Source organism: Triturus cristatus, chromosome 4_2, assembly GCF_964204655.1.
Source record: "Triturus cristatus chromosome 4_2, aTriCri1.1, whole genome shotgun sequence".
Taxonomy (NCBI): Eukaryota; Metazoa; Chordata; class Amphibia; order Caudata; family Salamandridae; genus Triturus; species Triturus cristatus.
The window spans coordinates 297,401,595-297,425,053 of NC_140586.1; the positions used below are offsets into that span (position 1 = coordinate 297,401,595).

At 44.3% G+C, this 23,459-nt stretch overlaps 1 protein-coding gene across 3 annotated transcripts in view; it reads right to left on the reverse strand.

Annotated features, from left to right (window-relative positions):
* Positions 1–23,459, reverse strand: part of TNR (tenascin R) — a 1,024,744-nt gene that overhangs the window by 352,855 nt on the left and 648,430 nt on the right. For all 3 annotated transcript variants that reach the window (XM_085601599.1, XM_085601598.1, XM_085601597.1), the window contains exons 4-5: positions 9,495–10,054; positions 5,822–6,298 (exon numbers count right to left, since the gene is read on the reverse strand). In XM_085601599.1, the coding sequence (XP_085457725.1) occupies positions 5,822–6,298; positions 9,495–9,993 (976 nt within the window). In that variant the 5' untranslated portion in view covers positions 9,994–10,054. The remainder of the gene's footprint in view (positions 1–5,821; positions 6,299–9,494; positions 10,055–23,459) is intronic.

Below are 23,459 nucleotides of genomic sequence, written 5' to 3' on the forward strand. Positions count from 1 at the left end.
TTTATACAGTCGCTGCAATTATGCTCTGTGACATGACCTGCCTTTTCCCTCGGCTGCTGGCAGCAGAAATTAGTCGAGTTCTGAGGGTGCGTCACAAGTCGCTGATTATAAAGAAACTAGAAACTGCCATTTATACAGGGATTACAGAATCACATGTATTATACCACGTTAATGACTGAGAAAGCATTTCCGATGATAAGTGGAGCCAACATGGAGATAAAGCTTAGCAAAACCAGTAGACAGAAAGTCAGGTGATTAGCTGGGACATAAGGAAATTAGTGTAAGTGAGACTATTGGAGTGTAGCCAAGATTGAGGAATATTATTTTATGACATAGGCTTTGGTCTTAACTTTGCTAGTCTCTTCCAGGCCTTTACATCTCTCTAACCATTTTTCAATGTGTTTACACTTTCCCTTTAGCTCAATCATTGCTGACCATTTTAGGTTGTATGCCACTATAACAGAGTTGAAATAATGACCTACAAAAAATATCATATCCACCATATCGACTCCCACTATACTGTAAAGATAAGTATATATTTACGATTCTGAAGCAGTGTAATTTAGACTGCACCTTTATATGACACAGAAATGCAAACCATATAAGTGCACCTGACATTATATTCACTGTGTACCTTAACTTTAATGCGTGTGAAACATTAAACATATTACTGAAATGTATTCACTGTAGAAATTGGTGCGTTATATACTAGCGTACTAATGTGCAGTTAAACATGAAGATATGTAATTCTCATTAAAATTTACACTTATGTTTCAAGTAATATTGCATTTAACCCCTTCAGTGCCACGCCCTTTCCCCGCCCTGTGCCGGCAGTTACATTGGCGGGCGGGGTTCATGACGAGCTGGACTCGTCATGGGCACAGCGCAACCGCGGCCCATGACGAGTCCAGCTCGTCATGGGCACTGAAGAGGTTAAGTTGAAAGTGATATTTGTGTATGTAAATATGTACTCATGTATTGCATTTATTCCTAAAATTATATGTGCATGTAGAACAGGGGTCTTCAAACTGTGGGGCGCGACCCCCAGGGGGGCCGTGGAGTGATGCAAAGGGGGTCGCGCCTTCCCAGCCACACTTCTGCCCAGGCCCAAGGGCTTCAGCCCCCCCCCACACACTTTCCCCGTCCTGTGTCTCAGCCCGGGCTGCTGCAGTGAAACTTGAGCTGCTGGGGGCTCAGCTGGGCAGTGTCTGGAGTCTTATCTCCGGCACCCCCATGTTTTTCACAGGTCTTTAAAGACCATTTGCATATTTACATGCCTTTGCAGACTGGTTACAGAGGCTTAGGTTTTTTTGCTGGTTCCAGTACCCCCTGGGTCCCCACTGTGCCTATTCCTTACATTTGGACTTTACATTCACTGCCGTAGTGTGAGAATGTATTTCATGAAAAGGAATACAAAGTAGGCTTGCCAAAAGAAAAATGCCTGCCGTGTTTTGTTTAAAGAGCCTGCAAAGATCTCCTCTTGGTACTAAATAGACTTAGAAATAAAAAAGTATGTATGCGTTCGTTATGTGACTTTTCTGTCTTTGTTCTCTTTAATTATCAGTCATGGATCATTGAGGCAGCCCTAGAACACAATTCAAAGTGCTTTCTATTTATATTTGCTGTTGGAAGTATCAGGGCCGGCTTTAGGGCGGTGCGACCGGTGCCACCGCACCGGGTGGTGAAAGTTTATTGTGCTTTTGAAGCACCTGCTTCTGCGTTTCTTTCCCCGGGAATTACCAGGCCTCACATAAATGTCAAGATAACTTGCGTGATTAATTATCTTCCTGGAGAGAGATCAGAATTTCGTATAGTTGAGGTTTTGACTTAGGTGAAGTTAGTGCAGAGGGTTAATATGCCTGCTGCAAAGAACGTGTACCAAGTAGATTACAGAAGTATGATGTAAACAGATCAGCAGGTTACTGCTTTCAAAAGAGACATCCTTTTGTTACTTGCAATTTATAACTTAAAGTCCTAATATAGAATAGTGAGCTATTAACTTTCATCCTAGAACTGCTCGCACACTGCAAAGAATACATTATTAGACCATTGATTAATGTTGCAAAAAGGGTTAATTTGGCTAGAAATCAATTCTTATTATTAAAGGAAACTCCCAACTATGCTGTTTCTTTTTCGACTCTGAGTTTGTGCTTCTCCACACCAAGCACTCTTAAACTATACTGTCTACCAGTATGGATGACATGTGACTCCTATACTTTTAGTCCTTTGGCTTATGTAACATTTCCTATATACTGATTTACACACTTATGATTGATTGTCTCTGTGTAATGTGTGTGTGATGCAAAGTGCTCGGACACCCTACACTGGTATGAGTGGCACTATATAACTAATTCAATGCATCTGAGAGAGTGTGGTTATGGAGACTTGGTCACTGTTAAAGGGTGCTAGTGAGAGAATCTGTGGTGGGGGTGGTCAATGGGGGGGCACCAACAAACATTGTCGCACAGGGCACCACCAGCACTAAAGCCGGCCCTGGGAAGTATGCACAGATAAGCGCTGAAAATACCGCTTTAGGTGAGTGCTTTTTTTTGTACCGGCTGGGCCATCAAAATAATCTGCTGGTAACCCTAACCATAGGGCTGGAAGTTTGTTGCAGGATCAGCACATTATTTATTTCCTTCACCCTCGATCCCCGATTAATGCCGCAATAGTTTAACTTAGATCTTAAAGTCTACGCCCCCGTCAATAACATGCTGAGTTACTTCATGGGTCTGGGAATGCACCCTGCATTCAGACAACTCATTCCTCATTCTCGCCCTTCATTTTCACGCTCACCCTGCACTCACAGCGATCACAATGCACTCACTGATCACCATGCACTCACACCATTTACCCGCTCATCTTGCACTCACAGGGATCACTCTGCACTCACAATGCACTTGTGCTGCTCACACTATACCTCAACCTGCAGTCACACGAGTACACTACTCATCCTGCACTCATGTGACACTTCACTCAGCTGTCCCCCTCACTACTCAATATGCAACTCACTCAAACAAGCCCATCAGTAATCATACATTCATTCATCCCATTCTGAACTTGCATCCACACCCAAAATGAGAGAGGACAGCAAGGGAGTGAGAGAATTGGATTGAAGAGGTCAGGGATGAGGAGAAATGTGAATTGCCGAAGAGAAGTGTGGACGCGCAAGAAGTGAGTGTGATCCAAAGGTGAGGGCTTCTGTTAGAACAAAGGGGAGATGTGAAAGAGGAATGGGGGACTGGAGAGGTGTAAGATACAAATAGACAAAAATTTGAATGATGAGCCAAGGTGAATGAGAAGTGCTGAGGGGCACGGGAGGTGACAGGGCCAGAGAGGCCATGAGATAAATGTGAGAGACTGTTAGAGATGAGGGCAGTGAAAGGACATAATGGCAAGAGGTGATTAAAGGTGAAGTGAGAGGTTGAATGGGGAGAGTTCAGAAGTTGTAAAAAGGAGTGAAAGAAAATGGCCTGCAAAGTGAGAGAGGGATCCGGGGTTAGGAGAGGAGAGAGGGATGGAAGGGAGGGGGTGAGAGGAAAGCTGCATGGGTAAACGTCTTAACTCTACACAAAACCGCCAGGGTTTTAAGGGACCCCTGCTTCTCCCAGTCAGGGCCAGGTGAGCTTCTAATGTGGCAGCACATATTGATGCAGAGTGGAAGGCCCTTCACAAAGGTTGACTTGAAATCTTTCTGATGATAATTGCTGTATTTTGGTTATAAATGGGTACTGATTGGGTGAAATCTTTCCTCAGTGTTACTGTGTGTAACAAATGTCAAAATAATGAAGCAATGCTATCCCAAAATACGCGGCATCACATAACCTCATTTACATTTTCATCCCACGCAATTTAGTCAACAGGTTTAAACATTTTTGTCAGGAGGGGGTCCTTACGCCTCAAAATGTTGACAGGGGGGTCTCGGCATCCAAAAGTTTGAAGACCTCTGATGTAGAATCATGTATTCGAAGTGAACATTAAAATGCTAACCTAAAGTTAACCTGATTGCAGGCCTTAGTTGAAATGTATTTTGCTTTGCCAGTAGGTTTTCTTTTTCCCTTGCAGGTTTATTAACATGATATTCGTCAGCTAGAGAACGGCTTGTTGTCTGTGTTAGACGACTGATAGGCCTAAGAGGAAACTTGGCAGCAAATGTAGATAAACAATGGTTGAAAGAGGCCTTCTCTTCATCATGCACCAGGACGGTAAGATGTTCAAGGTTGAGATCTGAAGGTACGGTTTGATACAGTGTGAACCTGAACTGATGTTGCAGATGAACCAAAGCAGTGACCTGGTTAGTCCTTGGTGGTGTGAGAGAGATAAGAATGTTCTGAATCTCTTGTTACATTAAAATTGGTGTTTTCACGTTTGTAGGAAGAGCAGAGCAGATTCCCTTTAGACTTGGAGAGGGACAGACCTCTCTGCTTGCCCTAATCTTGCAAGTGTAAAGCTTTGTGCTAAACATTGATTTCCTTTTCTTTTGGATTTATACTGAAGTCTGATCATGCTGACACCTTTCTTCCCTTTTTGTCCTAAACTCCTGATTTATAGATTTTACTAGATGGCCTTATATCTAGTCGATGTTAGGACAGAGAAACTTCCCTTTCAATGTTTCTTTATGGAACACCTGTTTGCTTTAATCTGTGCTTGTGATTATTGCAATATGTTATATTATTTTGTTGCGCCTTAACCTACTGAGATACTTTAGTTTACCTTTTGTATTCCTGCAATTACTGAACGTTTTACTGGTCTACAGATATACTGGATTGATTGGTAATCCAAAATAAAACCTTCTAGCCATATTTAGTGATTCCTTGTCCTTATTGTGCAGTCACACTGGCTTCACAAGTTAGAAATGTATTATTAAATAGGATCTTAACGGAGGGAATTACACTGTTGTCTCCATCAGTGTATCAAGAACTAATGAAAATGTCCAAAATGTAACTGCTGTCACTACTGTATTGAGACACTGTATGGATGGAAACTTAATAAAAATATAAATAGAAAACTTTTAAAAAGTTAGAAATGTATTGTTGAGGAAAATTTCTTGTCAATGCTTCATGTCAGACAATAAATAACCATTCCTTCTACTGTCTATACATTCTTTCTTTACCCTTCTTTTCTTCTCTTACTACTGCTGTCCTTTTTTCCTTTATCTCATCTTCATCCCATTCCTGCTTTTTCCTCTCCTCTACTTTGTTTTTTAGTCCTTACTTTGATTCATTCGTATTCATTTTTCGTGTTCCCCTGTGTGTGTCTCCTTCTTTTCTTCCCTCTCCAATCTCTCTCCTCTTCTATTCAGAATTTTCTCAATTTTTATGCCTTTTATAATTCCTTTCATCATCTTTTCTTGTTTTTCTTGACCACCCTTACCTTCCTTATACCATCTGTCTGGCTTTCTTCTCCCCTTACCTTCTCATACCATCCAATAGCACTTCCTGCTCCCTCTTCCTTCCACCCTTCACCACACTCTCCCATCCTCATCCTCTACCTCTTTCATTCAATCTTCTCACCATTCACCTTCTCTTTTGCTCCCTTCCCTCTTCTCTTCTCCCCAATACTCCCCTTCCATTAATATTTTTTTCTCTGCCCTTTCATTCTCTTCCTTACCTAAAAACATCTCTTCTATTTTTCTTTTTCTACCTTTCCCTTCACTGTCTTCAACATGCACTTTCCACCTCCCTCCCTTCCACTCTAACATTTCTCTGCTTCCAACCTAAACTTCTTTTTAATCCCCACTTTCCTCTTCCTCCATTTACTTCTCCCTGTCCTCTCTAGCCCACTCTTTTTACTGTTCTTCGCCCCTGGCCTCCAATCCTACCTGCTGAGCAGTCCGGGCCTAGGTAGCCCTCGTCACAGGAGCACTCCCCCTGGCTGCAGAGTCCTCGGCCGCTGCAGGCGTTCAGGCAGCGTCGCCGGCCGCAGTCCTCACCCACATAGCCCTCCAGGCAGAGGCAGGTCCCGTTGGCGCAGCGCCCTTTGCCCGAGCAGTCATTGGGGCAGCGCAGCTCGGCGCAGTCGGGCCCAGTGTAGGCCTCTTCACACACGCACTCCCCGTCCATGCACAGCCCGTGCGAGCTGCAGTCCGTGGGGCAGCGCGGCTCCGAGCAGTCCTCCCCGCCATAGTCCGCGTCGCACACGCACTCCCCGTCTATGCAGACCCCCCGACCAGAGCAGGCCAGGGGGCAGTGGGGCTCCGAGCAGTTCTTCCCGACCCAGCCCTCGTCGCACAGGCAGCCGCACGAGTCTAGGCTGAAGTTCCCATGGCCGCTGCAGTGAAGGGCAAAATCCAGGTGACCTGTGGGCACAAAAACATAGGGCAGTGAGTGGCAATTAATATTAGCGCAGCACATACATTGGCACAGTTGTCAAGAGGTTTGAGAGACCTACTGTACTAACACTTTGCCTGACTTTACTTTCCCAACTACGGGCAGGGGCCCATGTGCCTGCTTGCACTATGGCCTACACAGCCTTTGCTACGTCACTGAGGCCTAGAGAGTAAGCCCAGGCCGCCATGCACTTCCAGCCAGCTCCATAACACTTGCTCTCTACCTTTCACCCTACTGTCAATAATAAATTCCTCAACCCTACATTGCGAGGCCCTAAAGTAGGTATGCGTTACGCCAACACCAGTGACATCTTCAAGAGCAATGTAGATACCCATTCGGTTAGTCTGGGGTTATCCTAAAACTCTAGTATGGATCTGCCCATACTTGATTTACAGTGAACACCTCTGGTCATTCAACCCTCTTTCCCAGAGGACGAGGGTATCAAGGGTAGGATCTGTGCATGAGTGGTTTGCATCGTTTATAAGTGAGGGTACACAGTTTGTGTCCATAACCACTTTTGGTCAGATGCCCCCCACTCAGTCTTTGTTGTGGCCCAGCAATCTCTACTGTTCCTTACAAACGGGGCCCTTGTCATTTTGCAGCATGTGAAGAGCCAATTATGTGGCAAGGTTGACTAAATTATGCAGCAAGAAAAGGCAAACTATGCGGCATACAGCGGCACATTCTGTGATAGTATTACTTCATTATTTTTGACATTGTTACACATGGTAATAATACCTGGGCAAAGATTTCACCCAATTATTACCAGTTTAAAACCCAAATACTGCAATTGGCAACCGAAAGGTGACCAGTCAAGTTTGCGAAGGGCTTTCCAGTGTGCGACAACACACACTGCTAAGTTTTTTGTAGCTTTTGGCCCGTTTGATCTAGAAACAATTTTGTTTAGTCAACATCTGCAAATTATGCAGCAAATGATTGGTTATGTGGCAAATGCATAATTATGCAGAAAATGCCACAGCATCGCATAATTCCAATGAGTCTGGTTATAACTCAATCATAATGGAGCAGGGAGATCTGGACTGGTGGATCAATCCATCAACGTCATTACAAGATGCCTATTCTCAACGCTGTTAACCCTGGATGTCCAGCGAGTGCCGGACACAAGGCCCATCAAAAATATTTGCATGTTTTCACTCCTGTCATTTATGAAATGCGTGTGATTTCATAGTTGTCTGAACTTGGCACATCACCTCAGGTTGAAGATTAGGAAAGTACCTAAACTCTAGAGCCAAAATAGTTGTTCCTAGTTCTAACTGAGGCATACGACAATGAGACGTATTACGTCACCATGGCATAGTATTTGATGCTGACTAGGTTTCCTCTTCTGTACTAGGGCACTTTTAATGAACGTATTTCACTGCAGCAAAGATTATCATCGTGGCTTGCCTCCAATTCAAGGTTTTAGTCAGCTTACAAACCCGTGTATATGAGATTAAAAAAACCTGATAATATATGGAGGATCAAAGAACACCAGAAACATAGAGCTACCTAATTAAATCAATGCTTAATTTGAGCCGGTGGTTGCAGGTGGGGCCCACTGGCACTCATTTTTGAGGACAGGCACTTACTTATTTTTTCTCATCAGACTTTGAGCCAGAGCAAGAGAGTAAAACATAAAAGGATGAAAGGAGGCAGAAGAGAAATACAGAATATAGTGACAAAGGGAGAATGGGGAGATGTAAAACAAGCGTGAGATAAAGAGGCGGTGAGTGTCTAGTAGTCAAAGAAAGAGGCCAGAGGAGGAATGAAGACAACTTAGCCTTGGTACTTGTCAACAGTGACGGCCGCAGGCTTGTGAGTAAAATGATGGGCGCTGGCACTTATTCTTGTACATTCCCAGCCCTGGCACTAGACCCATAAATATGCTCTTTTAGGCAAATTATTTTATCCCCTTGTGCCTTCAGCTGTGAATACCGTAATGCACACTTGCAAACTAGAAGAACAATCTCACCGTGTGAGGAGGTGAAGGGCCTTGAATGTAGCATGGCCTCTGCCGAGAAGTACCTACGAGGCACTTTTGTACCCCACTCCACCCCCAAGCCTCCTCATCCCCCCCCCCCCCAAAAAAAAAAAGTTTGCTGAGGCTGGTGCCGATGTCCTGGGGTGTTTTCACATCCCTTAATGGACGTCAGCACTTCAAAGACTCGGAAAACGAGCTGGAAAATCACTATTTACTGTGGTTTTCAGCTAGTTTTCCCTGCCACCGTGTGATATCAGCTCCTCACCGGGAGACCATGTGATGGGAGTCACCGTGTGAGTTGGCAGGTACGGTAATGTAAATGTACAAATTTCTGTTCAATTTAGATGTCACACCTCCTATCCAGAACACATCTCCGTCTCTGTGATGGGTCTCAGTAGGACTCCCCCCAAACACACACCAGTCCCCTAAGATAGAAATGAAACTAATACTTAAGTGTGGCAAACCCTGCTATTCTAGCATCGAGAATCAAGCACATTTCTCCTCATTTGCCTCAGCTTCATTTTCATGTTCTCTTAAGTAGCTCATTTTCAACATGGAGCAGCCCCTGCTAATCTGACACAAGAGTAAAACACAGCTCTGCCAGGCATCGGATGTCAGAGGGTCACCGACATCTCAGTCCAACCTGCAGCGCCACCAGCTATTCTTGCAGTGGATCCTTTTAAAAAAAACACCCCCAATCCAGCTCTGTGACCCCCAATCCAGCTCTGTGGGGCTTTCTGTTATCCTAGGACGACAGCTCAAAAGACAGCACCACCCTCTTGGCTCAAACCTGGCTGTTTCTTTTTTAGCCATGTTTGCCACATTACCAGATATTTTGGTTGTATAGATTACCCCTGCTTTAGTCTAAGTTGTATTACTTCAGATATTTTCTGCAAGTGCCATTCGAACCTGACTTCAATAATCAAGAGCAGTTGAATCTATAACTCTTTGGAGACAAATAAACAAACAAGATAACCAGTGGCTATCACCAGAGACACCAACCTTCCAAGAAGGTGTACATAAAAGGCCTGGCAGTGTACCTGTTGGAAAATACTACTAACATATTCAAGCCTGCGCCCTTGGACTTGGGTGGATGCCAGTGTATCTGTGTGACTCCACCACCATCCTTGGGTGCCAGGTCATAAGGCCCTTGGGGCATCTGTAAACTGAGGGACCCCTATTACCTGTGGCCGCATTGTCCTGGCAACAGTTTGAAGGGCACTGGCCCCGCAGGGCGGAGACCTCCCGCTCCAGCATCTCTATTCGGCTCAGCAAGTTCTGGATGATCTGGGGAGAAGTGGTGCACTTGCAGAGTGGCTTGGGGAGCTGGATTTTGTGGGTGAAGGAGACCTGGCCTTCTCTGTCAGAGGTCTGTTCGGTATACTCCGTCACCCTGGCCTCTTCGGTGCTCCCCGCCTGGTCTTCCGAAATATCGAGACCCATCGAACAGAGGTTTTCCAAGGGAACGTTAATGTTGTAAATGTGGTTGAAGACCACCGGCTGGCTTCTGGCGGGTATGCTGTAGTTGGCAAGGCCGCCCAGCTCCTCAGCTGCCTGTGTCTTTGCACGCTCGGTTGTTACTTCTACTTGGCCGACGAGGGGCTTAATGATGGAGGCAAATGCAAGAAGGTTGGACCAGATAAATAAGTTCTTTAGCAGCAAGGCCCCCCCATCAGGCACCATCTTCCTAGGAGCTGAAGGAGACTTCTAAGTCAGGTTTGACCGGGCCAGAGTGAGAGGACACCTGTAAAAAACACAAGAAAATATCCTGGCATTAAAACACTTATAAGAAGCAAAAATGCAAGTTGGGTTCAAAGGATGCATTCCTAAAGAATCGAATACCTAGCCAACATCTGATGGTTGGTGCTCTTGTGGTCTATGCAACTTCCACAGGAGCCATTTTCAAAGCTGCAATTAGACAACCCAAGATTCACACATCCTTTTTGAAAAAGCAAATGGTTGTTGATACTGTGGTATACTAGAGTGCTCGTAGTCGGGCGTAAATGACACCGATCACTTCTGCCAAAAAGTAAACTAAGTGTTAAACAACACTTGATGTAGTTATGAAATCAATGCCATTTAAACCCAGGAATTAACATTGTCAAAGAACTGAAATTAAAGTCATCTGAGTTCAGAAATCTATGTTGTCAAATCACGCAATCAATGGCGCCTGATGCCAAAAATCAGTGCTATCTACAATTTGGAACTAGGCATGATAGACATGATATAGATGAGAATAGACTGGCAAATGATGGCAGGAGACAATATTGTGCAAATCCCAAAAAGCAACGTCATCTGAGTCCAGAGATCATTGCCATGTTAGTGCAGGAAAAAAAAAATTCTGAGGGCAAACATCAAGACAATCAATGTCATCTGAGGCCATTCTTGAACTTGCAGAAAAACACTGTTCTCTAATGCAAGAAACCAATGCAAAGAAAGTCCAGAAAAAATAATGTTACCTGAGGCCAGAAATCAATGCCTTGCAAGTACAGTAAAACAATCTAATCTAGAGCTAGAAATCAATGCCCTGCTGGTATGGGAAAATGTCATCTGAGGCCATAAATCAATGCCATAAAAGTCTAGAAAACAATGTCATCTGATACCAGAAGTCAATATCCAGCAAGTCCAGAAGTAATTTGAGGCCACAAATCAGTACCCTGCAAATCCAAGAAGCAATGTCATCTTAGGTCAGGACTCAATGTGAAATCAGTCTAGAAAAAAACAATTTCAAATGCTTTATTAAAGGTTATAATTATTTTACAGACTCTTACAAGTTTTTAGTTGAAACTATATGTGTCTTCTTATGCAATTCAAGTGGTATCAACTGCCTCATTTCTCCTTTGCACCCGTTCGATGTCAAAATTGCAAAAGCCACAAAATGTAAAAATCCTCAAAACGCACAACACATTTACATGTGATTATGGTTAAATAAGGAGCCTACCCTTAACGAGCTCAGCAAAGAGGGTTCTGTGGCCCCTCAGATAAAGCTGGAGCCCGGGTGAGGTCTTCTGAAGTGTGATGTACACAGGGAAAACTGCAGACTAGACATTCTTTGGGATCCTTCACATTCTTGTGACAACCAATGACAATCCATGCATAATTGGAAGTAGAAAGAAGCAAAGGTACCAAATGGAGCCATGAATTTTCAGTATTTAAGATCTCTCAACTTAATAGCATATTTATTTTTGATAAACTCACTTTGTGATTAACTCCAATAGTGAAGTATTATCATCTTGAGACCAGTTAACCAAGACATAAACATCTACATATTGATAATCCATGGTAAATTGTTTACTACAGACAGGGTCAATATATCAACAGTCTCATCATAAAATTACGCTGAAAGCTCTCTCGCAACCCTCAGTCCACATTGAAGATACAAGTGAAAAACGAGTGAGTGTGTTAATGAAGGTGGATAAATCATCCATGTGCACCAGGCACAAGAGGGGCCATGAAGAAGAGGATTCTCATTCATGAAGAGGTCGCTCATGTGGGCAGGCGGTGGACGGGTCAGTTTCAGAAGCCAAGGGATGCCAGGCTGAAGTACACTGAAGTGTTGACTCTGGACACCTTCAGCCCCAGAGAGTTGCCTCTTTCAGGTTGGAGAAAGACCACCACAACAGCAACACTTAGCGGGTTCTATCTGACCGAAGTCCCTTCTGGCAAACTGAGGGTCTCTTCCCTGGGATGGGCTAGCAGCTAAAGATCTTGACTACGTCTGGCCAGACACTGCCCCTTTAATAATGAAACCCCCCATCAACCCCACTGGTGAAATCGCTTAAACCTTCACACGTATTCCCATAACCTTAGTTGGTGGATTTTGCATGGAATTGAGCGACCGAAGTGCACCAAGAGATAAATGTAGGAAGTGCACCAAGAGATAAATGTAGGACACGGGCCGGATCAAGAAAGAGGAAGATTCTGGGTGACTTTTTATTCATTGTCATTCATTGTCGGTACCTGTAAAGGGTTATATCTCTGGTAGCCATTTGAAAGCCTGAGATTTATAAACACCAATATTATCTTCTGTTCTGATCGTGATCGCCCGCCATTTTGTAGTTTAGTGTTAGCACTGTGACTCTATGTTGAACACAAACTCGCTAGTTTTTTTTTCTATTTTCAACACGAGGAAGTTCAGCATGGAAAAGGGAGGTTACATTTTTATTACAATTCTGGGTGTACCTTAGTCCCCAAAAGTACTAGGTACTTCAGGATTCTTAGGAATATGCTTTATTGAACTACTCTGTTGTGCTCCTTTGAGAATAAAGTCACATTCATTTTTTAATGAAGACAAAAACTGGCTACATATGCAATGTTGCTATCTTTGATTTATTAGCTGCCCACAGCATCTGCATTCCTACCTGTGCCCTGCCACAGCGTCACCGTGGGTACGCCTCCACCTTGCTATCCCCAAGATACAAACCCAAAAAAGGCATCTCGCCTTTTTTGTACAGTATCACAGTATTTGGGCCATCTTGAGTGATGGGCAACTAATGGTACTGACCGCACTACTTCTCAGCATCCCATGAGTACCCCACATCCAAGTGAACAGATCATAAGCTTTATAGGGTGGGGGTTTATGGGTTTGTGTGCGACGGCATCTGTGGATGTGCTGTGTCACATGTGTATGTATGTGCATGTTTGTGTCTGCACTGAGCATAAGTGGAAGCTGAAGACATAATGCAACTCCTGTTTGCAATGTGTCAACTTTCAGTATAGACATTTTATAAGAAGAAATAAGGTAAGGATTTGTATGGCCTGGCTTGACTGTGCAACTGTCCCTAGACAATTATGTGTGAATCACCAGTAGAGGGGCGTTTAGCCCCACCCATTTGTTGGGAGTTGGGTATATGTTTTGGTTGGGCAGAAGTTGTGTGCTTCAGTACAAAGTACTTGCCCTCCACACGGCTGTGATCATTTTGTTTATTTATCCACTTGCCTGATCTTGAACTTACAGGGACACACGCATGACATTCTGATGCTATTAAAATGCATTAGATAACTAGATACTTTATGATGTTTTTCTCTTGCAGCAACATAGAAAGGAGGAGGGCAGTCATTAACCTACATGTATTTTCAGACCTGGCTTGACAGTGCAACTTTCATCTGACCTTTTAATCTATGCCAATATTATTCCACAGATCTTTCTTCCCATCAAATACATATCTATTTCCCTGCTATTTAGTTGTAGGGCTTCATGTTATCCTACAACATTACGTTAATGCAAGACCTATCGGCATTGTCAATGCTTGTTGCTGTCTTGGAAAGGGTTGTAAATGGCGAACAGCTGAATCATCACATTGTCGGGGTTTGATTGAATTTGGTCACTGGCTGGCTCGTTTCTCTGCTGGGTGCATTTTCTATCATTGTAGCCTCCATGCTGACAAGGGAGATTTTGGGGCTCAACTTTTCAAGCCACTTCTGTACAATTTAAGAGTGAGGAATGCATTCCAGTCGATGGTAGCTCTTGATAAAGAGGTGTGTCTGCAGTCTGCAGCCTGAACCCTCCAGGTTCTCAGGGTGGCGAGTCTCATGTCAGGAAAAGATTTGATATTCTTTGGTTAATATCGATTTGACGAAGTTCCCTTTCTGAGCCAAACAATGTTACAGATTAAGGGGCATATTTACCAGAATACTGGGGTGCAGGGCAGCATAGCAAGTCACCTTGCCGTGCTGCCCTGCTTCACAGGAAGAAGGCAGGAAGGCACCGTATTGATCCAATATGGTGCATTCCTGTCCTGTCACCCTGCGCTGGAGCAGTTTCGGCAGTCCAGTGCCAGCACAGGCACCCTTGCACCAGTGCTTAATTTGTGCCAGCGCTTTTTGGTGCTTAGCACCGACACTTATTCGTCAGGGTCTGCGCGCAATATTAGTTGCTGCCTGCTCACTGAGTTCACATGGGTCTCCCCAGTGGCGGCAAAGAACTGATATCGCACGTGAGACATAACTGTGCTTCAAATATTTCAAATTGGATGCCCGGGCGCCCAACCTATTATGAGACGCACACATTGCCAGAAACCGGCGCATGGGTCCCTGCCTCAGCTTACTGGTCACTTCAATCAATCACAGTAGTGCTACCAATGACGCTTGGAAAATATGTTATTAGTTCTGCCCGTGCCTCCTTGGCAAATCATGAAGTGTGGGTCCCGACTTGGACCAATGATCACTGTTTTCACCTGCGGCCTGCCCCAGCATACTGCGCAGCCTCAGCACTAATCGCCCACCGAAGACAGAAGACGCAAGCAGCGTGTTGCGCAGAAGGCCTCAGGTAAATTCAAACTAAAAAGCGAGTCAGCCCGCTCCCTGCTGCAGGCGGGAAGAAACCATGCTGGTAAGATGCGTGTCTGGGGCAGTAACTCTTTCTGCAACACGTAAGGAATAACCAATTTTTTTAGTATAGTACTTGGCGACTTCATTGTGGGACTTCATAGTACTTTAAAAGCTAACTCGGCGGTGCTCATTTTATTGACTTCAAAATTAAGGCGTAGAACGAAAGAATCTCTTGTTATATTCAAATCTTTACTACTGGGCACTAACCCACTTAGCTATATCAGGGGTGTTCTAGCTTGACATTTAAGGCAGTGTAAAAGTGCAAGCGTCTTAATTATTTCTGGTAGCAGCATTTCCCTGTTGTCATTTTTATACTGTGAGTCAGCCGTGCGGTAGCTAGCATTGTGACATTGTGACGGTCACTATCATGTGAGAATCTGCTTGGAATGCAATTTATTTTCAAAATAGGGAAAGGAGAGGACTGTGCTTGAAAAAGCATATTTACTTAAATAAATGATTCACCTTGAATTGGGAGGAACAGGCTGGTGTTATAATTGGAAGTTCGTGAGGCGCTCCAGAGGAATGGAGAGAGGTTCCGGTCATGGGAATGTTATTGATGGAGATATTATTAATGTAATATAACAACATACCTGTGTCTTGTACAGGATCAGCAGGCTTGCAGCACGTGTGACTATTTGCGCTTTTAGTATGTCCCTGTGAGATAGGGTGACCAGATTCTCAAAACAAAAAACGGGGACAGGTCATAGACATAGAAGTAGGACTACGGTTTGCAGTAATCATCGACATAAAGGTAGGACTATTTGACAGCTGCCATGGACATAGAAAAAGGACTATAATGACAGCTCCCTCCACAGACCTAGATGAAGCATTACAGACGACAAATCAGAGGTCTTTTATTGGCTGTAACCATTAATTCCATTTAAACAGACTTTGCCTCAACATTTGCTATAGTTGGTGACCACGGCTTTAGTGCTGGTGGCGCCCTGTGCGACAGTGTTTGTTGGCGCCCCCCCAAGACCACCTCCACCACGGATTCTCTCACTAGCACCCTTTAACAGTGACCAAGTCTCCATAACCACACTCTCTCAGATGCATTCAATTAGTTATATAGCGCCACTCATACCAGTGTAGGGTGTCCGAGCACTTCGCATCACACACACATTACACAGAGACAATCAATCATGCATGTGTAATCAGTGTATAGGAAATGTTACATAAGCCAAAGGACTAAAAGTGTAGGGAGTCACATGTCATCCATACTGGTAGGCAGTATAGTTTAAGAGTGCTTTGTGTGGAGAAGCACAAACGCAGAGTCGAAAAAGAAACAGAATAGTTGGGAGTTTTCTTTAATAATAAGAATCGATTTCTAGCCAAATTATCCCTTTTGCAACATTAATCAATGCTCTAATAATGTATACTTTGCAGTGTGTATGCAGTTCTAGGATGAAAGTTAATAGCTCACTATTCTATATCAGGACTTTAAGTTATAAATTGCAAGTAACAAAAGGATATCTCTTTTGAAAGCAGTAATCTGCTGATCTGTTTACATCATACGCACTCTGTAATCTACTTGGTACAGGTTCTTTGCAGCAGGCATGTTAACCCTCTACACTAACTTCACCGAAGTCAAAACCTCAACTATACAAAATGCTGATCTCTCTCCAGGAAGATTATTAATCACACGAGTTATCTTGACATTTATGTGAGGCCTGGTAATTGCTGGGGGTAAAGAAACGCTGCAGCAGGTGCTTCAAAAGCATAATAAACTTTAAAACACGGCGCCCCCAGGAAGCCAGCACCCGGTGCGATGGCACTCGCACCGCCCTAAAGCCGGCCCTGGACACGAAGTACAAACAGGTTACTGTTTCTAAACAAGGATATAAGCAGGTCCTGCAAGTAGGCTTTTACAAAATAAAGACATTCAAAGACGCACTGCCATCAGTAGCTGTTGGAGCAGGAGCGCTGCATTAACAAAACAAAGGTATCTCTGGAAGCACCCTAAGTGACCGGCATTCAGGTGTGAATGTATGCAGATTGCATCCTTTGACTTCTCGGCCTGGAGACAGAGGTCACATTCAAAGCGCTGAACCTCGCGCTGTGGAATGAAAGGAGCACCTCTCCCCACCCCCCATCCCATTCAAAGCCCGATTTCCCTTCCTGCTACAACGCTCACCTAAACGTCACGCTTTAATCAATGCAAAGAGAGCATGCACGCGCATGCTCAAACAACCGAAACAAATGAAAAACCGGGACATTTGTATGTTTAAACCGGACACTGTTTAAAAACCCGGACATTTCATTGAATTGGAGAAAAGTGTCGGGACACGGGGACACTTCTCCAAAAACGGGGACCGTCCGGGGAAAACCGGGACGTCTGGTCACCCTACTGTGAGAGGCACCTGTTTAAGCAATGTCGGCCAGGGCGCGGGGGTGTACAAAGCATGATATAAAGTTTGATAGTCCAACTTGTCTCGAGGGGACCTGAGATCTTTTATTCAATCACTGCGCTTGGTGCATTTCTTCCTTCTTCCTCCCTTAATTTTTTCTTCTGCTCCTTTCATTCCTTCTTTAATTCCTTTCTTACCCTTAACCCTTCCTTCTGCTTTTCTTTCTCCTTCTTTTCTTCTTTCTAGTCATCCATCACACATCTGGCTTCCTTTTTCCCTCTATCCCTTCATTTCTTTCTTTCACATTTTTTTTCCTCCTTTCATCCACTACTCATTTATTTCCTCACTCCAGACTAGTACTCCCCTTCCTGTCTGCATTTGTTGCTGCCTTCTTTAATGTACTTTTTTCCTTCATCACTTTTCTTTCTTTTAAGCAGCACAGTACAAGCGCATTCTCTTTAAGTTGTCAAGCTGCCTCAAGTCCTCAAATGTCCATACCTAAAGCTACATTTTGATCTTTACACACATTCTGTAATTCAAGCTCTCTTTTAAGTTGTTGTTATAGGCTTCCCATATTTTATACTAGGTTATATTGATTTTTATAGCGCACTAATTACCCAAGAGGGTATCCAGGTGCTTGGCAGGTGTGTAGGTGTGAGGTACTCAAGGTGCTTATGTGAAGAGCCACGTCGTCAGCTTCTTGTGGAACTCAAAAAGTGAGGAGGTGGCTATGAGGTGTTAAGGCGTGTGGATGTGGGTGGGGCCAATACCGGAAGTGGGCGGAGCCACTGGGGGTGTGGGTGGAGCCAGGGAAGTGGGCGTGGCCTCCCCCAAAAATTTGAGCACCTGCACTTAATATTTTACAAATTAAGCGCTGCCTTGCACCATGGTGCAAGGGTGCCTGTGTTCTGGGAAGGATAGTTTTGTGCAGGAAGGGGTACCTTTCTGCGCAAAAATAACCCACAGGGCTGTTTTTCTCTTTCTATGTGTGCTGCAAAGTAGCACACATAGATGAAAAAATGAGGAGGAAAAATAAAATGATAACAACATAGTTATTATCATTTTATTTTTCGCAGGTTTGGGGCTGGGTTATGGCGGGGCAGGGTTGGAGGCGGAGTGGTTTGCGCACTTCATGTGGGCATGACTGCTTGCCAGCCATCCTGGCCCGGCCAAACAGTCATGCGCATTTTGCATATTCCCCACCAGGCTGCATTAAACAGCCTGGTGGGGAACATGCCCATGCCCCCAGTCCCCATCTGGGTGCCGATCCACAGCGCTCATACCAATCCCAATGCTGCATTGCAGCATTGTGATTGTCCTAGGGGAGTCAATCACAACGCTGCATTGCAGCGTTGTGATTTGCTATGGGGAGCCTGGGTGTTTCCTGGTTCCAGAGAAGCGGAGGAGAGACACTGCCAGCAGACAAGGTAAGTGATATATTTTTATTTTTTTATTTTTTTGTGTCCCCCGCTACATCCCCTCCCCCTCGAACCTCATTCCCTGCCAGCCGCTGCTGCTCCTTTTTACGCCTCACCTGGGAGGCATATCTTTTTGATGCATTACCAGGTTTGGTAAATTTTGGAATGCATCAAAAACCAAGGGATTTGTGTGGGAACACCCACTGCAACTCCCATGGACCGCCTCCCTTGTGCAGAGTAAGGCAACGCAGCGATTTGTACTGTGTTGTCTCACTCCAGATTTATGAAGCCATTCAAAGCCACTTGATGTGGCTCCATAAATCTGACTTAGAGGCTTACGTCACGAATGTACCACTTTGCATGGTGCAAGCGTTTCATACATATGCCCCTAAATACCTTACATTTTAGGGCTGGCTCCAGGATAAAAGACACATGAGTGTGTAGAAAGTAATAGTGGTGGTCAGCCTGTATCTAACCACTCCCGAATGTGGCCGATTAGGAACAGAGGCCAGGGAGACTGGAAACCATATTCACTAAAGTTTTAGACACGTGCAAAGCCACTCCAATCAAAGCAAAGTGACGCAAAGTTTACAAGGGTACCTACTATCCAAATTAAAAAACAATCTGAACTGAAAAGGTGCAATTTTTCAGCATGAAACCCCTTTGCGTTGCTTGGCAACAGGGACTGTAGCGGATCAGTGCAAATACCCATAGGTTTTGAAACAAAGTCCAATCTTCTAATGTAGCTGGACTGCACTTTGCATCAAAGCTAATGCTTCCTTAAAGCTGTTGTTAAGGGGAAATTAGATTATTTCTTTAAAAAAAGCTTTCATGTGTGTGGACTACACAGCACACACCCAATGCATGGGATACTTATGAGTTTGTCTAGGCATAGGAATTTGTACTGAAAGTGAATGCCTCCAGTACAAATCCTATATTATACAGTGCACACACACCTCTGCCCCCATGGTGGAAGGCTGTGTGTTGCACGAAGCAGCATGTTTGTGCACAAGCGGAGGGGATGACAACAGCAGCAGGCCAATCTTAGTAGATATGCCTCTCTGCGTTGTTTCTCCCCTTCGCCAACACAGTGCCTAAAATTCCATTGCTGCACTGCATTCTTTAAAAATTGAATAAATCTAAAGCTAAGCGATTTGTTTTGGATCACACACTTTGGAGAAGCAAGAAATAGGAGTAAAACTCACACCTCATACTACTGCAATCCAACCACTCGACTTGGAAGATTGCACAACAGGTGTTTAGTTGCATTTATTTCTGGAGGACTGAAAGATCCCCTCAAGTTCTTGAAGGGTTCGAAGGACAGAGTCAGTAAAGTTGATTTACAAAGAAAATGATGCCAAGAAGTCCAGGTTTCTTTGTGGTTAGTGGCAGGAAAGGGAGACATAGGTCCAAGAGAGGGTCTTTCTAGATTGCTTTCTTCTCAGAATGTTCACACTAGGTACAAGTGGGCGGCTTGAGGCAAGAATGTCTAGGAACTGCTGTGGTACAGAAAAAGAGTGTGGTTTTCTGAGCCTTTCTCCTAAAGATACTTAAGTTTGGTGAAATTTGCCAGACTGCCGTGGGTGAGATATGCCTTACTGAACATTACTGTGCTCACACCCCACTAACAAAATCCTCAATACTCACTGACGTACATGTTCAAGTTTTTCCTACAGTTTCCCTGTTCGACAAGTGATCCTTCATTAGACATTACTTCAGAATAGAACATGACTAGTGTGTTTTTACTGTTTGTCACCAAGCATTCTTGTCGTTGTAACTCTGCAACTTGACTTCTTTCCTATTTGTGCCCAATTATTTTCTAGAAATTCAGAAAATTGCATTGCAAACACAACTGTCAGATGTTTCGCTCGTTACACAACTCCTACAATCTGTATAAAAATCCCACAGTGCATATTTACAGTCAATTCCATATTAAAGGGTTAATGGCAAAGGGGCACATCTACAAGGCGGCGATATAAAATTATTGCCGCTTTTGCGGCCGTTTTCAGCCGAAAAGCGGCAATAATTTTTTCGCTATATTAGCAAGGTCACGCTGTCGCGTGAAACCTTGCCTTAGCGCCTGTATTCCTAACGCCCATCTTTGCATCTCTAATGAGATGCAAAGTGGGCGTTCCTCCCCAGGATAACGGGAGAAATGTCGCTCAGCGACATTTCTCCTATTATCAAGCCTTCTGCAAAGCAGCGTAGCGACAGGAAAAGTAGCGATAACCTCTGTTATCGCTACTTTCCTTACACCTGCTTTGAAACTGGCTTAGCCATGATATCCTATGTAAGGTGGATACCATGGCTAAGTATTTGAGGCCCTATCAGCAAGCTATCGCCAAACTTCATGGGATTATCGCTGGGTTTCCAGTGATATTCTCACGTTTAGCAGTTAGCACTAGGATTTTTATCGCTTTTGAGATAAGCGTTGCTAATAGCACGCTATCTCAGCGATAAAAATCCACGCTAGCCGGCGATAATTATCCTAGCGCTAAGTGCGCTTAGCGATGATTATCGCCGGTTGTTGCTTATATGCCCCAAAGTGAGTTATAGTTCTGTAGCTGTGAGTTCTGGAGCAGGTAACTCATACAAAATTTAGAAATTTCTCAAACAGTTAGTTGCTGCAAGGAGCATACTTGAAACCCTCTCACTTGCATCATAATTTGACTGGTATATGAAATATAAAGTTGTCAGTGCCCTCTGTGCCGGGGGCTCTGCGGTGGTGAAATTATTGAATGTTTGCCAGTGAATTAAAAGACTTAATTTCATTAAAAAATATGTCTTAACTGATAATGTGCAATATATAGCTTCCTTAAGCGGATAGAAAAGCTAAATGGATAGATAACAGAGCATTTTTTCTTTCTTTTAGTGCTGGTAAAAAAATAACACTGCTGTTTTCATAACATTAAAACACTACACTGTATACAGTCAATATACTGTGTAAAAAAAGCATTTTTGAGAATACATGTTTTTAATTCACTTGGAAAGCACACTGCGCTTAAAATTTGACTTATAATAATACACATTTTTGTATAAAGCACATTTTAAATATGAGCATACTAGCCCCCAAAAAAACACACATTTCTCAAAACATTGACAGAAATATTTGCAGTCTCGGGCAAAGACAGAATACTAAATGGATGACGTTCAAATGTTCTATATCTTTCTAAGCTGCATTGAAATTAAGTAATAATGTAATATAAAAAATACTTAATGAGTAACATGTGTAAAATGGTTCTATATATCTGGAAAGTGGTCGAGTCGTGGGCAGTTCATGGTTCTGCCCCCGGAACACTGACTGAGGAAATTCTGATAACACCCCATAGGGACAGTATTAGGAAGGTTTTGGTTTGAGGCGGAGGGAGGGTTTCTCTTTCTTGCCTTCCACTGGGATCCAGATGGTTTATCATGTCCCCATCAGGAGGTACCCTGGGGCATTAGTGGTTGACTGGAAGCAGGAGGGTGCTTAGGACAGGAGTAATTCAGGCAAGGATGTAGGAAGGAGTGATGGAAGAGCAATGTTCCAGATGTTAGGGGTGCCGAGTTGTTGGGGATAGCTTAATTATGGTGAGTGTAGAAGTGAGGGTGGAGGAGACCAATACGCTGCTGCAGGAGACTGGTTAGGGGGACTTGTTAGTGCAGGAACTATGGGAGAGGTAGAGCTGTAGACAGAGGCCGGCTTATAACACAGGCTTTGGACATGGTGGCAGCAGCAGTGATAGCATGTTCACCACTGAACGGTAATGGGATTGGAGGGGATGAGAAGCGCTGAAGGAGACTGTGGGGTAGTGTGGTGAGCAGGGGCAGAGTGGCTCTGTACGGAAGTCTGTCCTAGATGTACTGAGAGCAGGAGGTGGGAAGAGCAGCGCACACTTGTTCACGTCTGGCACAGGAGCAGTCAAGGTGGCACCCAGGGCTGTGGGCATCAGGAGTGGGTGAATGATGGCTGGAGTGGCTCCTGTCCAATGCAAGAATGGTCTATGGGCAGCCTGAGTGCATTACGAAAGGCAATGACAGTGTAATAGTGCAGAGTAGGTGAGGAGCTGTGTGCTGGGTGCCGGGTGCTGGGCTGGCTGGACAAGTAGTTGAGAAGAAGGTAAGTGCAGTGTTGTCTAGGGCCCAGCAGGCGGGTCTCCACAGGCACAACCATAAGAAAATGGGCAACGGCGGTGTACGTGAAAGCGGGAAGGGGAAATGAGGGTGGAGCTGAACAAGAGGACATAGAAAAGGGTGGGGCTAAGGAAAGAGGAGAAAATCCTGTGTAAAAAGACCAAGGTGAGGTGCAAGTTAATGGTCAGCAGAAGAGAGGCTGAGACAACAGAAGTTGGTGGTCTGGTTCTGTGTGGGCGACTGCACGAGTAGCTAAGTGGACAGAGCCGGGGCAGTGTATATCAACTGGCAGTGTCTGTGGCGGCTCAATGGCGGCAGCCCAAAGAGAAAGACAGGTTGGTGGCTGTCTACCTGACAACTGCTATGAGGTTACCGGGAGGAGTCTGTGGACAGGAGAGCGGTGACAGATAAAGACCAAGAACAAGAGTTAGGGGCACAGGTAAGGTGGATGAGGCTGAGGAGAAACAAGGCTATGAGGAAGAAGTGAATGAGTGTGGAGATATGGAGAGAGAAGACATGGAAGAAGTGAGGGAAGAGGTCAGGCAGAAAGAAGGCTAGAGTGGCTTGAGGGAAGTGAGGGCTAAGGTTGATTGATGGGCTAATGAGGATTTGGGGGCAGTGCTAGAGAGTTTGGAGGTAACAGAAGGAGAGAGGTGGGTGTTTTACAGAGTCCATTGAAGAATTGCAGCCTTGTGAAGGGGGAAAGTATAGTGGACGGTGATGTCAATCTGATGGCGAGAAGGAGGGCAGAGATTCAGGATTGAAGTATGGCATGCTTTCTAAAAGATTCGGTGGATTGATGGAGCACAACGGAAGGATGGAATTGTTGTGTCGTATAATTTAGAAAAGTGTGGATTCCAGTACCAAGGTGGTGGAGAGAGCCACAGTAAGTGTCATAAAATCACAATTTCTAAAGTGTCACCCCAGCTTTTTTTTTAGC